This window comes from Oreochromis aureus, linkage group 10 (genome assembly GCF_013358895.1).
Source record: "Oreochromis aureus strain Israel breed Guangdong linkage group 10, ZZ_aureus, whole genome shotgun sequence".
Lineage (NCBI taxonomy): Eukaryota > Metazoa > Chordata > Actinopteri > Cichliformes > Cichlidae > Oreochromis > Oreochromis aureus.
The window spans coordinates 21,908,886-21,925,887 of NC_052951.1; the positions used below are offsets into that span (position 1 = coordinate 21,908,886).

At 37.7% G+C, this 17,002-nt stretch overlaps 1 protein-coding gene across 3 annotated transcripts in view; it reads right to left on the reverse strand.

The window, feature by feature from the left end:
• Nucleotides 1–1,123: 1,123 nt before the first annotated feature.
• LOC116309366 (rho GTPase-activating protein 26) overlaps nt 1,124–17,002 on the reverse strand; it is an 84,176-nt gene continuing 68,297 nt past the window's right edge. For all 3 annotated transcript variants that reach the window (XM_039618753.1, XM_039618752.1, XM_031725951.2), the window contains exons 21-25: nt 16,377–16,560; nt 7,640–7,675; nt 7,373–7,483; nt 5,894–5,985; nt 1,124–3,203 (exon numbers count right to left, since the gene is read on the reverse strand). In XM_039618753.1, coding sequence (XP_039474687.1) covers nt 3,115–3,203; nt 5,894–5,985; nt 7,373–7,483; nt 7,640–7,675; nt 16,377–16,560 — 512 coding nt within the window. In that variant the 3' untranslated portion in view covers nt 1,124–3,114. The remainder of the gene's footprint in view (nt 3,204–5,893; nt 5,986–7,372; nt 7,484–7,639; nt 7,676–16,376; nt 16,561–17,002) is intronic.

Here is a 17,002-nt window from a genome sequence, read left to right on the forward strand (position 1 = left end):
TTTGCTGAAGCGTTAAGAGTCCCTTTCACTGGAACTAAGGGGCCAATCCTGAAAAAAATCCCTTCAGAGTACCACGCTGGAATTCACTGAGCTCCTGAGAGCGACCCATTATTTCAGAAATGTTTCCAGAAGCAGTCTGCATACTGGCTGGATTTTGTACACCTGTGGCCATGGAAGATATTGGAACACCTGAGTTCAATAATTTTGATGGGTGAGTGAGTACTTTTGGCAATATAGTGTACATTTATAGCATGTGTGCAAGAAATCTGATTTTTATGTATGGACTGGGTTGTTTTATGTTCTTAAATATGAAGAGAGTCCAGCTGTATCCTTCCTGTGTCATATAGCTGTTATGCTAAGCTAAACTATATGTAAGCTATTTGCCTCCTGATGCTAGCCCCATACGTAATGCACTGGTATCAGTCTCTTTGCCTTTTATGAGAAAGAAAGCATGTAAACCCATTTATAAATTAACTAATAAGTGCTAATGAATTAGCCTGCAGTCATGAGTGCTTGAAACTTAAAGCTTACATTTTCATGACATCTTACTGCAAGTTATGCGGTAAGATGTCAAGTTATCTATTTTGTTAACTTTAAAAACGAATGAAAATAAAAATATTGCAGAAATATCTTTAGTTTTTATATTTTTTGGTTTGGTAAAAATGTTATTACAGCTTACCTGATGAGTCATCAATGGACATTATTATTGAGACTATGGATGTCTACATTGCTTTCAAAAGGTTATGCGCTTTTATTGCTATACCTATGCTGATTTTCTCAAGTCTTGCCTCTGTATGCTCTCTATACAGTAATAGGTTAAAAGCCTAAACCTAACATTTAAACTTATTAAGAAAAAAACAAAAAAAACATTTTCAGACAATAAAAACTAAACTTAAACGTGCAACTCTACTCTGGAAAGTAACTGAAAATAAACCGTATTAAAACAAAAATAAAATAAAAATAAAAACTAATTAAAAAGCATAAAACAATAATAGCTGTTTTACATGCATCATTTTTTAAATATAAAGTAAGGATTGCAGGATGAATAATTACACATTATTAATAATAAACCAGAAAAGAAAAATCTGAATCAGGATTGGAAACTAGAAAGAAAACTTCAAGCTACAGCTGTTCAAGATTTGTCTTTAATTCTGCACATCTTTCACCAAAACATCCGAAAGAATATTTAAGGCTGCAGGATTTAAATGATACAAAAAATCTGGGCAACAAAGATGGAATTAAGGAATTAAATTAGTATGCTAAAAATACAAAATATAAAATTTCATAATTAAAAAAGTATACCTTATCAAATGCTGTGTATTTATTTACAAAGTCAAGAAAACACCCCAAAAAGAATGCCGTACAGGATTTAGCCTTTAAGTAATCTCATAAATAAGCAATTTAGATATGAATAAAGTAGTCTTATTTCACATTTAAGCTTTTTTTTTTTACTCTCCCATTTGATTTTTCTGTTGAATTTATAAACTGGATACAGGATAAAGCGGGGAAAAAAAGAAAACAAACTTTTCTTAGCAAGTGGTTCAAGGAATGAGCAAGAAAATGGCAACATTCATTGGAGCCACAAAGCAGACCAGCTTTTATACACATGTAAAAACAATTCTGAAAAATCTATTACCTTTTCCCCCTTCAAGTATCTGAACTGAATGTATTTACAAATTACAGGCTAGGCTGTAAATTTTTGATCAAAGAATAACTCAAATAGGTCAGCCATGGTTAAATTAGATAATCATGTAATCTTGTTTCCTACACAGGAAAGCCCTGGTAAAATTAGGCGTAAAGAAGAAATTATGAATGTTCAACTCTTGAGGGATGCTTAACTTTACATTTTTTTAAATATAAAGTTAAGCGATGAGGTATAAAGGGCATGGAACAACAAAGACTGTGTGATACTTTGACTTTCAAAATTATTTCAATTTTTCAGTCACGCCATGCTGTCAAGATTTAGGCGTCCAAGAAAACCAAGTAACTAAATCTGCATAGTGGCTAAAACTAAAGGAAAATAGTATAAATAAACGCATTTTCCCCAAGTTCATTCAATCTTCCTGAATGGACTGAAATGGTGCATACATGCCTCCATACAGCGTGATGCCTCACAGCTGGGCTTGTTTTAACTGACGGGAATCAGCTGTTCTGCCTTTGCTGCATTTTAAATTGCTGATCGGCTTGTGGGGATTGTTTGAAATTTTTCGCATTTTATGCGAGGGCTCTGCAGGGGAAATATTATAAATAAAGAGAAACCCATAGCTGACCTTTGAGCGAACTAGTTCCAAAGAAACCTCATCCTGTGCAGACCTGCCCGGGGGCTCCTGATGCTTAACTGGAGCTCTGAAACATTAGCCAGGTTGAGTCTTGTCCCAGGCAATAACCGCACTCCTGCAGCAAGTGCTCACACATTTACAGCCATACAGCCAAACCCAATCATTTAAGTCAACTTTTAAAGCTTAACTGTCCCATTTGGCATTACTAATCAGTTCTACAATAGGTGAAGTCCAAAGTTAATATGTCCTGTCAACATCTCTGCAGAAAGAGTTGCCTATTTATACCGAAAAAAAAAAAAAAAAAAAAGAGTGTGTGGAAAAGGTGGTTGGGGTGAGGGACAGTGCAGTTCAAAATATAAAAGCAAAAAATTCACACACACTGCAGCTGAAAAATATCAAGTCATTTATACAAGTGATTTTGTTTAACTTCCTCCCACTGTTCTCTCTCTCTTTCACTCACACACACACAAATTTGGGTTCATTCCCATATAGTCTTCACCAAGACTAAAAGCCACGCACACTAATCAAATAAAAGCAGTCTCGTCTTTTTATATATATTTTCATTCCCCAGTGCAATTCAGGGTTCTCGCCCCACTTCGGTATGCTTTGTTTTTGTGTCATATCTATTGGATATGGTTCTGCTTGGTCCAGTTTCAGTTTCCAGTCTGATCATAACAAAAAGTCACCTTATCTGCATTGGTCCCGCCCAATACAATAGAAGTGATTGAGTCTGTATCCTCAATCTGTTTAGTTTTCTGAAGTTAAATATAGTTCATTAAAATCCAGTTTGGTCTACTCCCATCCACAATCTTCCAGTTCTTTGTATGCCGTTAAACTATACAAACTCAACATAGTTCTCTGGTATCAGTCCTGTTCGGCCATCCAGAGTCCCTTCCAACCAGCCAGGCTCCCTGGAAGCATGAACTAGACAGAAGGGGGAAAACATGGATTTTGTTGAAATGCATTGACATAGAAGTGAAATGTTCATAAACATGTGGAGAAGCAGGCTTAAGATAACGGTTAACACTTCCACATGTTCCCCATCGAGTGTTTAATGTCTAAATATTTTGGAGAGGATATCTCTGGCATCACAGATTAGCTGTTGTTTACTTGTGAGCATGAAACACAGTATGAGCCCGAAACGTCAGACATGCGTCCTGCAACAGGAAACTCTTTTCTGCACATGAACCTGCAAACATGTAAGTTCAGAAATAGCATTTCTGCTAAACAATTATGATTACACATTGTTGGTTTTTAAGTACATATTCAAATTGCCAAACATTATTCTGACTCTGAATTATTTCATGATAAAGTTGGTTATCACATTTATTAAATCTCATTTAAAAAATATCTTTATGTACCATTCTTGTGAAATCATTCATGCAGGAATGAAATTGTTAACTCGAACATACCACTTTTGATGGTTTGTTCCAACAGCTTGGTAAAAGTGCAGTGCAGTTTTAAATGGGAAACATAATTAGATTAGTTTGGGGTTGCTGTGGTGGTTAAACATCCTATAAATGCAAAAGTGCAACATTGCTACAGGGTTAGATTGTGTGTTCACCAGATTTGTCCACACCAGGAATCTAATTTGCACCAAGCTGCACGCCATATTTACATCAAAGACAGACAAATGAAACATGAACTCAAAATAAGACCATGAAAGCTTTTGCACGTATTTGATTTTCACTATTTATGTCGGGTGGAAAAGTTAAATTCTGCAAACCTGCAGTATGAATATTATACCGTTGCTTTATTCTTGTAACTGTCAAGAAAGCACTATGAGGCTGTATTATGAGCTCCGTGTGGACCGCTGGGATGCTTCATCCTTCGCCAGCCGTGAGCAGACTGCATTGCTGAGATACCACGTTAAGGATTGGATGTCCCCAAGGACACATTTTGACCCAAAGGGCTCGGATAACATGAGTCTGCATTACATAAGTCTAAATAGTCTTTATGCAGTTAATTCTATTTTGGTTTGGGTTTGGAAACTACATCCCACCAACATGGACTATATGTCTACAAGGAAACTTTACTCAGGCCAACTATAATTATAATAGCCAGCAAAGCAGAAGACCCAGTATAGTTATTGTTCTTAAATTTGGCTGATCTCTTGTAATGAAGCCCAGATCTGCACAAAGAAACTGAGATGATATAATCAGAGTCCTAATGGCTCATTCACAGTAGAATAAAAAATGGATTGCAGCCTTCATTCCAGTTGGGAAAAATCTGTAGTTGTCCAATGATTGCATTGAATTTTTTCATATTCAGCGACTGTTTGCAAGTAGCTGCAGCAACTATTTTGATAGCAAGACTTATTTAATTACATCTAAATTTTCCACGTAATTTTATTACATACATACAATGTAAAATGTTAAATTTAACAGTGTCTAGTTAAATTAAAATTACTCCAGTGGTATATATTAAGTTTAAACCGAGCACTTTTCCCTTAATAATGAATTATTTGAATAAATAAACCTTTGTTTTTATATACTTCTGTTGGATTTTACGTAAAATTATTGCTTCATGGCTACTGAGGGTGAAGAATCATTTTTTTGAGTGAAGGTAATAACTCATCCACACTTTGTCTCTTTGAAATGGGGGACTAGACTCAGCAGGTTGTCAGCTAGTTGTATTCTGCCTATATTTTCTTATAAAAGCAATATTTTCTACATCATTTGGCTGTAAGTTGCCATTTCTACAGAAACTATATCAGCGTTTCTGAGGAAAATTTCAGAAGTTCTTTCAAATTTATGAAGTTCTTGCTAAACTCTAAATGTAAGCAGTTAAAGTTCACCGTTTTACCAGTAAATAAAATGGTGAACAATCAAAAACTGACAGCAAACCAACTCCAGCTTACTGCCCACTTGACACACCAAAGTTGCTTTGAAGACAAATTGACAGCGAGTGCTCACAGACCTGGAGTCGGTCTTCAAACGACCCATATCAAAGGCAACAAGGACACTAGATCATTGCACACAGTGACAATAATTTTAGTTACGCAGCAGTGTCCAACCATTATTTTCCCTTGGTAAGGTGGGTAAATAGGAAAGTAAAGAAAGGGGAAAATGTTTAACATTTCCCTTTATCATGGTTTGTATGTCTTTAGGTAACTTTCATATATACAGTATGTATGTCTTAGCTGTTTGTAACATATGCAGTCCAGTGTATTGCTTTAGCAGCTTGTCTGCGTGCCAGATTCTAAAGTCTCAGCACATTTTATTGCCAGGTGCCAGATAAAATATGTTAAACAAATGTTCTGTGGATTCAGTCTCTGTAATTAGCTCCAAAGCCTTAATTAAATTTTGGTTTTTGGTTTTTTCCATGCAGCTCTAGTGTACATTCCTCTAAGCTCCTTCATATTTGCTTCATATTATAAAGAAGAAGTTCCAGTCAAGTTCTAGTCAAGGGAAAGTGGTGCTATAAGCCTATCATATATAATTTTTGGACAGCTGACTATTTGGATAAATGTCGAGGATTTTTTGAAAGCCTCAGCACCAAAGCCAAGCAAATTCCCAAGGCTGGATTTTTGTTTTGACAACAAATAGTTTCTATACACCAACCCACATTCTTTCCTTTTTCCTTTCTGCTGGCAAGTCCAGATTGTGACTCACCATTCTCAAAGATGGTCCCAGCGATGAAGGACAGCTCAGAGTCATGCTCTGCCTTGCAGGCATACAGAGCTCGAGCTTTTCTGCCCGTGAAACTGGAAATAAGAAGAGAGTTACACTGAGCCAGTAATCAGACACCAAAGTAGTACCTTAATTTAACACAAATGGCAGATTGGTCACTTTATATGCTCTGCTTATTAAGTATCAGATGGTTAAATTCACACATGGACTTTTGCCTTTTCCTGATTTTAGAGTAGGTATGAAATATTAGTGCATGACTATACATCATGCAAAGCTACACTTAGCAGAGGATTAACAGCCCTACAGTTGATCCTCTGTGGAAACAGGCCTATGTCCAGAAATCTGCTGAGAGGGAGAGCCCAGTGCTTGTGAGAACAACCCCATCCTTTTGCTTGTGTGGAGGATCTGAAGATAAAGATAATGAAGCTTTTTGTTCTATATCAGAAATGACAAAAAAATGATCTGTACATGTTCAAACCTGAACCAGGTCTTTGATATGAAACTGGACAGGAATGAACCCACCACAGTGTTTCTGTTTGGTAAATAATACACTCATTACCTGCTTATTGTGTGACATAACTCTGAATTTGCCTTTAAAAATAAGCTGTACGTCAGTGTTAACTGCACACGAGGATGTGTTTGCATATGTTTACTTAATTATTTGACACTCTGGACATGTTTTTATTTCGACGCTGTAATATTCCATGGTGTTGTATGTCTTTAAAGATCTAGCTTGTGATTTCTTTCTGCCTTGTAAACTTTACCTTTTCATTCAGATATAATTTATTGTTATATCTGTCTACCGTCTCCTACTGAGTCAGGCATTTAGAGGTCACAGCTTTAAAGACTTGATATTTTGAGGGTGCAAAGCACTTGAAAAGAATACTAGCTGTTATCAGCTTCTAAAACAGCACCAGGACACTTAAGGCTTAAAATGTTAAGCACTGAAATGAACTGTAGTGACAGACACTATATATCTACCAAGGTTCAGATGAATAACTGCATCAAATTAAGGCGTATTTTTATTGCCGTTTCAATAGAGATGCTTATATTAGAATGACTGCTGCTTGACGTGCCCTTGATTTGAGATACTGCGGTGATACCCCGAGGGACGAGTTAGCTTTTAAGCTCTCTCGTTTCATGGGGAAGAGGAGAGGTCAGTTACATCCACTACACCAATGCTTCTTGAGCTCTGCTGGCTGGAAGTGTGTTGATCAAAGAAACTACAATAATGGAGATCCATAAGCTTTCAGATAAGGTTTTTTAACTAGTTGGGCAAATATTACCATTTCGTATAAATATATTTTTCTGAATAATAATCGATGACAACTGCTTTCAAAAGTTTCATCTTTTTTACTCTCATGCAGTCCTAGACTTTTGCAGTTTAAGGTTTCTTAGAATGAGCACAGTTTGCAGTTTGCAAGTCAGCATCATGTCATTTCATAAATACTATGCACTAACCTGACAGGGGAGGAGTCACTGGAGGCAGAAGATATTGGCTGCGGACTGGAAGGGGCCGAGAACATCGGCCAGGAGGGCGAACGTGGTGAAGTGGGACTGGAAGATGTTGCACTGAAGGACATATTTACAGAGAATGACATGCTGTCATGACATGTTAGTAGAATTGGATAAAAACTGGATAAATAACACCTCATGTTTATACCGTGGAGTACTGGAAATTAAGTGTGACAAGTGGCAAGTCTGACTTTAAAGCAGTTTTAAATGTACCTTGTTGGTATGCTGGCGCGAGGCTTTGGGTTCAGCCTGGAAACACACACAAAAAAAGAAGACAAGGTGAAGCAATCAGTCGTTATCAATGCATTTGATTACATACAGAAGTGTTTCTGGACTTGGGAAAATACATTGTGGAATGAATTTGTACATTATAAATTGAGAGACAATGATGTCCATAGTTCTAAATGTGAGTTTTCCACCACATGAGGAATAAATGGCAAGTCAGCAAAGTAGACCTCCAATCTTGCTTGGCTAAAATAGTGAATCTAAAACCCAAACCATACCAGGAGAAATTCTGTAAAAGTGTAATGTGCTTCATGTTCAACTAAAACAACAAGAATAATGGAGGCTTATATGGAGGCTGTTTGAATTTTCCCTTGGTGAAGTCCTAACACAGTCCCAGTTGAATCTTGTGGTCTGTAAACACAGTGGGTAGAGGTCAGAGTGTGGATGTTCTCCCTGTGGTTGCACAGGTTTAATTTTCCACTCATGCTGCCCTTGACCAAGGAATTGGTGTGCATTTGTAGTTGTCTCCTGGGTGCTGCATAGTTGATTCCCACTGCCCCTATTAATTAGGATGGGTTAAATGCAAAGACATAGGAGGATAAACAAGGAAAAAAAAAATCAATAACTACAAAGGACTGATCCAAGAATCAGTTGTAGTGATACTCTTTGTAAGAGAATAGTCAAAGATGCAGTTTTGGTCAACATGTTGATGTTAAATGTATTTCAACTTTCTCAGCAAGATCCATGTCTTCACCAGAGATGGGCAGTAGCAGGTTAAAAGTAACGTGTTACTGTAATCTGATTACTTTTTTCAAGTAAAGTAAGGGATTACTATGGCAAAAAAGTAATTAGATTACTATAACTTTCCCATAAGCATGCTACGTTACTGCGTTACTAAACCGTGATTTTGTTTGTGAGAGTGTCTCACGATAATGACGAACGAGCGTGCAATGTCCGTGGCAGCAACAGACGTGTGTAGATCAACAAAGGATGATATGGAGTGCGGGAGAGAGCATGACCGTGCAGCGTCTAAAGCTCGAAGTACTGACTTTACTTTGAGTTTGATTGTGTAAAAATGTGACAAAAACATTAGCGTCTGCTGTACACTCTGCGTGGGAAGAAAAGCTCTTCCTACAGCGAAAAATTAAACTTCAAATCTGAGCAAGCACCAAGCACACTGCCATGGGAATGTGAAATTCACAGAGACAACCCCGGATCCCCCCACTGACATGACTGCTGTGGCACTGGGCAAACCTCCACATGCCCCACTCCTGCTAAACAGGTGAAAATAGATTTAAGAACGACTGTACTTAATGACGCTGAATCTTTGCATCTTGCAAAACGCAAAACATTGTTTTAGTTTATATGCTGAAATATGCAGAAAATAGGTTAAAATGTTAAACAAATTTCTTCAAGTCAAAGACTGTTGCATATAATTTAATTTTTGCTTGATGCGAAGTGCATAAAGTTAAAAGATTCAAACTACTAAAACAAGCTTTAAAAAGAGACTTTCTCATTTGATTCAATTTTATATGATGGATAATGCAGAAAAAAATAGAATTGGGCTGAAAGGTCTATTGATTTATAACATATTCAGGTTGTGTATTTAAGAATAATAAGAATAAGAATAAGAAGAACTTTATTTTTTTTTACTTATCCCAAGGGAAATTCTTTTGTCATACACATGCTCAATGCAGCAAGAGAGACAGAGGAACATAACATAACAAGTTTATGTTATGTTATGTTTTTAAAAAGTCACTAAGTAATAAAGTAACTATTTACCTTTAAAAATAAGTAATCAGAAAAGTAATGGGATAACTTTCTTAGAGAAATAAATAGTAATTAGTAACTAATTACTATTTTCAAGTAACTTGACCAACACTGGTCTTCCCCAAAAGATTTTTCATTCAGTCTTTCTAATCCAATGATGCAGGATGCAGATGAACTGACACTTTTAACACACAAAAATTACATAAAAGGCAACACCAGATTGTTTCAGAGATTAAAACGTAATTGCATCACAGAAAACTGGCATGTAAATTAAGCCAGCAGAGTCACTAAGAACCAAAATACTCACTGCTGTGCATTCACAACACTGAAAAGACAGCCATGCTGCTGTGCATCATCCCCTATGCCGATGTTTATTTTGGGCTTTCTTTTGGAAGCCTTTTTTTTTTTTTTTTTTTATTTATTTATTTATTTATTTATTTATTTATTTTTTGGAAGCCTCTGCTTCTTCTTAGTTGTATTACTCATAAGAACTAAATACTGAAAAAGTCTTACATTTATATACACCTATATCTAAAATGAATTTTTCCTGTGAGTCTTATGTGCAGATATTCATATTCATATACTAAATAGCACAAGCAATTAACCTCCATTGTTTAAAAGGATTTAAAACTGATTCTTGAGCTACTTCTGATTGCTTCAATCACCAGGAATCCAACAAGTGAACACATTTAACTGGCCTTTAAAATATTCAATGTGCCCCAATAATCAGTCACAATTTATTAGAAGAATGGAGTTAAAAGGGCATATTATAGCCAACAGTGCCAACACAGTAGCATTTCATATGTTATTGTGGATTCAAAAGGTAGCCAGAAAGCACAGGAAATCTGAGTAGAATTTTCTATTTGTGAAATACTTTGAGAGGTAATTTTAAATTCTATGAAGTTTTTCACCATACCAAAAAGAAGAAGTAGTTTGAATGAACAGTGAGGTGAAAAATTCTATATATCCATCCACTAAAAGAGAAACTCTAATAAATCGGCTGCTGTAAAGATATGGCTTCTTTATTATTTTATTTCAACAATCTGCACCTGCCTAGCAAAAGCAGACTGTACTCTTTTTCTTCCAGTGTCAGATCAATCCCTTCATTCATTTTATTTAACATCACATTGGTGAGTCAGAGGATTATTATTTTTTCCTCTTATCTCCCTCTCTGCACAGCGTCAACAGATTCATAGCCAGCTCTATTTTATATTATAACAGCCTTTCCCGTTTTTTGATGATGTAACATATGGTTGCTATGGTGATGTAGCTATATTTAAAAGTTAGTTTTGTGATGTTTTGTTTCAGGGACCCTGTGACAGACTGGCAACCTGTCCAGGGAAACGGAAGGAAGGATGGATGGATGGATGGATGGATGGATGGATGGATGGATGGATGGATGGATGGATGGATGGATGGATGGATGGATGTTTTAGGGACACTACAAAGCATCAGTAAAATAGCTTTTAGATCAGTAACTCAGTGCACACAGAACAAGACAAACACACAAAAACAAAGAAGATAAGTGATACATGTATCTTTGTTGACCTTAGAAACATCTAGAAACAGTTTCACCCCCTCCATACTCTTTTTGAAGCATTTCTTACACCATCAGTATTTGGCGCCTCCAGAGTGAGAGAAGTACGAGTTAGAAGTTGCAAGATTGATCTTCCAACTTCTAACTTGTTAATTTACTTCAGAAAATAAATTATTAGAAAGTCAAACTATTTTAACTGGATGTTAAATCTGAACTCTGGTAAATAAACTAGTAACAAAACAGGAAGTGAGATCATTTGGTTTAAATAAGCTCAAAAAGGCACTTTGATATTATCACCGTGGCTTTATCAGGATCGGTAGAGTCACAGTAACTGATCCACCTTTTTCTACTTTATTCTCCACTCAGAGATCAATCAACATTGAAAAAAATCAATCAGTGTGGACACCCTCATTGGATTCTAGCACCCTTTAACTGTCACTAATCACAGATCACTGTGATAGACACGGCAAGAGGGGACCAACTTCTATGTCAGTAAAACTATGCAAGGATACATTTTGAGTCTGTCTTAATTTTAAATCGTTAACAATGCAATTATAAATAATCTGAATATTTCATGGTGAATCTTGTGTTTATTCTGCAACGAATATGACCTGTATTCACTGAATCAGCTGTCTGATTTTTTTTCTTTTGTTTTTAAAGTGGACTTCATGCTGCTGAGTCACAACACCACCATGCAGTGTTTGCCTCTGCAGATGTGAGAGCAACAAATACTGTTTACAGCCTTAAATAAGAATTTATAGTTTAACAAATAAATCAGATTGACCCCAGAATTGCCTGCAAATGTTGAGTCTGGACTCAAAACACAAGGGTGCAAAAAGCTCTGAGAACATTTTAGTAATGAGAATCATAAATTTTACTTACTTCTTTTGTCACAGAGCCCAGCATTACCTGTACGCTCTGAGAGCGAGGGCAAGATTAAAGCAGTGCAGAGAAAAGTGAAGAGTTTAAAGGCTGGTTTTTACTTATACTACATGTCCATTTTTGCTGATGATGGCATGAATTTATCTCTTATTAGAGGTCTGAAGTAATCAGTGTAATATCTGTAGATCTGAGAGCAGGAAGGAAAAAAAATATTTATATAAACAAGCTGTTTATCAATAAAAGCAGCCAAAGCAGACACATGTAATCTGGTAATGCATGTGTGTAAAAGGGTGTTATGCTGTTAGGAGGGAGTATCTTGATGACAGCCTGTCTACAAATCCTTAATGGATGTTTTTCTTCTTCCTCTCATTAATGGCACGTGTGTGTTTTTCAGTCACTCTCTCTATACTAGTCAATCTCCAGTAAATAATTATTTTTTTTGCTTTGCTTTCTTTTCATTAAAAAAAAAAAAAAAAAACAGCACGATAAAGACAAAATAGTTCACTGAGTTTCACAAAGAGACAAGAGCAGAGCAGGAGGTTTTTGGCATTTACATTTTCACCTTAGCACATCAGGTCCAGTCCACCGTCGACCTCGTAGATTTGACCCAACTCAGACCCCAGTGCATTGCACACTGACATCTCTTTTGGGTTTGCCTCTAGTCATAGTCAAAGGTTTGCAGGTTTGTAAAAAGCACCTGACAAATAGTAGTAGGGAATAGGAGAACAGACAGAGCTGACGATGTCAACCAGTTGCTCTGTACCTCTGCACATATGATGAGGGCGCTGAGGCTGGTTTTCATGCCAATTTGCGATGTGGCTCTGGGAGAATATGAAAGGACGATCTGAGCTCGGATCGGAGTCAGTTACACATATCTATCTTTGCCTTGGCAGCTCGTTTGTGTTTCACACTTCGCTGGCTACTCCAGTCCACCAGCTTAGGAAAGACTCTTTTCCCCAAGGTGTAGTGTATTCACTGTGGCTGAAAATCCCTCAACAGCTAAATCAAAAATCCTCTAATGTGTGTCTGTTCACACTGAGCTGGTAGAGTTTTGATTCCATGCTGGTCATTTTTTTCTTTTCTTTCTCGATTGTGGGCATTTTAAAGGCCTTATTCTCAGAGAATGGGTAGGCAGGAAAGCAGGGAGACAGCAAATGACACCCAAACCTCAAACCAAGAACCCTGCAGTAACCTTTGGCATATACACCAAAGAGCAGAAGTAAATAAAGCAAAGTAAATTAAGCAAATTCGAATTTCCCTTTAACATGCTTGCAGAGATACGGTGCAAACAGAAAGGGACATAAAGTATAAAAAACAATTACATAAAACATACGGTTCTGCCCAAGCACAACTATAAGGGGATAAAAGGAAAAAACATAAGGATAGCAGGCTTTGAACATATAATTGCATACTCCATTAGGTGCTCTATCATAGCTCACAGGTTGTTCACTACAGTCATTAAATGCTTCTTGCTTGTGACTCATAAAGCAAAGACTTTCCAAAAATGTTCTTTTCTCTGTCCGCTGTTCTCTGTATTCTTCAGTATCTCTTAAAGCACCTGTTCCTGCTGTGCATTCTTATTTCTCCCCTCTCTTCACATATCACGAATAACACTTCTCTAGACACCCTAATGTGGACCCTGGGCTCAGTTTTACAAAAAAATCCCAAATACATTTATTATTACACCTAAAGTATGTGTTTTCTATGAATTGTGTGCACAAATCACTCAAATTATTACAAGATGAAAAATGTAAGTTGTGACATTTTGTATTATTAGTTATTATGTAAACCCTCTTGTGAGGTGTTTCCATAAACATTTTTTTGTCTGTCAGCTTGCTCTCCATCAAGCAGAGCAGCAGTTGCATGGGGCCCATTAAATTTCAATTGTATCACTGCAGCATACGGGCAGAGAAGAGAAAATTACACTGCACACTGTTTCGCCCGTCTTTTGTTTTATGTTGTGCACACTATATACAGTATACTGTCTATATACAGCCATGTGTTTCCAAATAATCTTGCAAGTGCTGGTGCTCTGTACTTTTTAATGATTGATCTATTCTGATCAGTAAAGACAGCATTTAAGCCAAATATAAGCAGACTAAAAGAAACAACAAAATACTTCAAATACATCAGGAGGATGGCTCCAACCGACCGCATGCTCAGTGAATACCTCAGGCAGCAGAAACCCAAGAGAGAAGAGGATAAGGAGGATCCATCATGGAAGGATAGACCCCTATCTGTACCACCAGCAGACAGAGGAAGTGGCTGACATCCAGAAGTCCTACTAGTGGCTGGACAAAGCTGGACTGAAAGACAGCACAGAGGCAGTAATCATGGCAGCACAGGAACAAGCTCTGAGCTGGGGTCTATCACATCAGGCAAGACCCCAGGTGCAGGCTGTGTAAAGATGCCCCTGAGACAATCCAGCACATAACAGCAGGGTGTAAGATTTTAGCTGGCAGGGCATACATGGAACTCCATAAACAAGTGGCCGGCATAGTATACAGAATCATCTGTGGCGAGTATGGCCTGGAAGTCCCGAGATCAAAATGGGAGACGCCCCCAAGGGTGGTGGAGAATGACCGAGATAAGAACCTGTGGTACTTCCAGATACAGACGGACAAAATGGTGATGGCTATCCAACCAGACATAGTGGTGGTAGACAAACAGAGGAAGACGGCTGTAGTGATAGATGTAGCGGTTCCGAATGACAGCAACATCAGGAAGAAGGAAGCTGCAGAAATACCAAGGGCTCAGAGAAGAACCGGAGAAGATGTGGAGGGTGAAGGTAACAGTGGTCCCAGTGGTAATAGGAGCACTAGGTGCAGTGACTCCCAAGCTAGGAAAGTGGCTCCAGCAGATCCTAGCAACAACATCATCAACAGGGGTAAGAGGTATGTTTCTGTTCTGTTACAGTCCACAGCCATATTCAAGTATTCAACAGCCAAAAGTATTTTTGTTGTTTGATGAAGGAAACCTTACACTACTGATCGCCGTACATTTCTAACGTTAATCAAAGTTCAGATTGAAGATGCTAAATTGACACAGAACTCACACAAATAACAAAGTTAATAAACAAAGGCTATGTGGAACAATAGCATGCTGTTGAGAAAATTAAAAAATGAATTCCAAGCTGTGGGAGACAAAGGAGAATGAGTGGCAGTATCGGTGGAAGACGGAAGGAGAAACAATTATTGGTGACAGACTGTGCCTGCAGTCTTTATAACTAGGTGTATGTTAACAACAAACACCATAAAATAATATCAGGATGACAGACAGAAGATATTGTTTGTGTTCCGGTACATTTGTGTGTTTGGCCATATGCGTGGCCAACCTTTGTCTCTGTGAGTTCCAGGTTTAGCATTTACATAAAAACATGGTTATTTTCAGCAGGAGACAGGTTCAGTCAGCCCTGTGATAATATTTTTGTCTCAGCTGGTTTCAGTTCTTAAACTGTCAATCAGACACAAGACAGCCTGACAAGTGAACACACTGTGAGAGGTAAATCTGAGATACATATTACCATACCAAGGTTTTAATGCCATAAATTCAGTTTTAAACTAAAAGTGCACTAAAAAAAACCCCAAAGTCACAATCATTTAGAAGTTGTCATAGTGCTGGATTTAAGGTGCATCGACTCCGCATGGGACATGTCATCTGCTGCATGTCACCCTCTCGTCAGTGAAGATAGGGGTTTATGACTGGATGTACGTTTGCCACTTTTGTCATGCTGCTTTGCAACAGATCATGAAAGAAAGAAAAAACTCAGCTTTTGCACAGCAGGACAAATGTCAAGTACTATTTACGCTTTTACACTGTATCAAAACCTGCTTGGCTAGATTTTGCAGCAGCTATTTTTAAATTTTATTCATTCGGGAGAAGCAGACAGTTGCAGAACTTCACCAGAATCTTTTGGGATTTAACCAGCCAGTCAAAAGTATACTTCACTAAGCTCCTAGCAACCATAAATGGAGATGTATGCTGATATGCAAATATGTGGCACAGTGTTTCACCAGTGTGATTGAAAACCGTTTACATAGTGTATCTATTTTTGAGTTTGTATGTATATTTGAAGTTAAATGTTTTCATATTTGTGCACAGAACTTTATCTACTATACCTCATATATTAATATGTCCAGAATACCCTTTAAAAAACAATTAGACTGCTAAGTTATTTTTACTACCTTAATTTTCTTCTTAAAATTCTTGTTAATTTTATGTAAATCACTAACTGATAGATGCTTTCAGTGAACAAAACAAGTCCATCACAGCTGCCGATTTAGAATCACCAGTTAGCCTAACAAGCATGCTTTTGGACTGTGGGATTGAGTCCCTTATGAAAGACGGACACTCCACACAGAAACGTCCCAGCTCTCCAGTACATTCGAACCAAGGACACTCTTGCTGTGAGGTGACAGTGCGAACCACCACACCACTGTGCCATTTTAATGTTTAAATCAAGTGCACATATTTATGCTGGTGCATCTGTTAGAAGCTACTTGGGTTAACCTTATTTCGTAATGCTGTCCTACTCACAATGATGTGGGCCGGTTCTGCCGGCTGTCCTGCTCGCCATCATTGCTTGTCAGGCTGTGTCTCGGGGTTCGACCTTGGCTGCTGCTGCTGCTACTGCTGCTGCTGCTGTTACAGTTGGCAGACGAGGACACCGAGTGTTGCAGGTCAGCGGCTGTGGCGTTGCCAACACTGTTCCTTTTCTCACCTGTAAGAATAAATGTGTGAGTGATGTATTCCTTGGGGCTTTCTCATTTCATAAAAATGGTTTGAACTATTTAGAAAAACTGGCAACCACTCTCACTGAGATTCAAACTCATCTGAGATTTTTAGTAGATGCACCTATGGTATTAGTTTGAAAATCCTACATTGCCTCGTTCTCGGGTTATCATATTCACAAACTCGGGTGTCAAAGCCACCCACTCTTCCGCTCACCTGGTGGTGTGACGACAATACAGCCTTTTACAGCTGAGAGGTAAAAACCTTGCATTCTGTAATCTGTTACACTGAATAAGACCTTTAGGGGTCACTTTTTTGAGTTTTTCACCAAGGTTTTTAATAGGGAGCTCCCTTTCCCCCCCTCTTACAGCATTATTTTGGGTGCTTTATTCAAGAGTACGAAAGGTCGTTATGAGGTTTACTAATCAAAA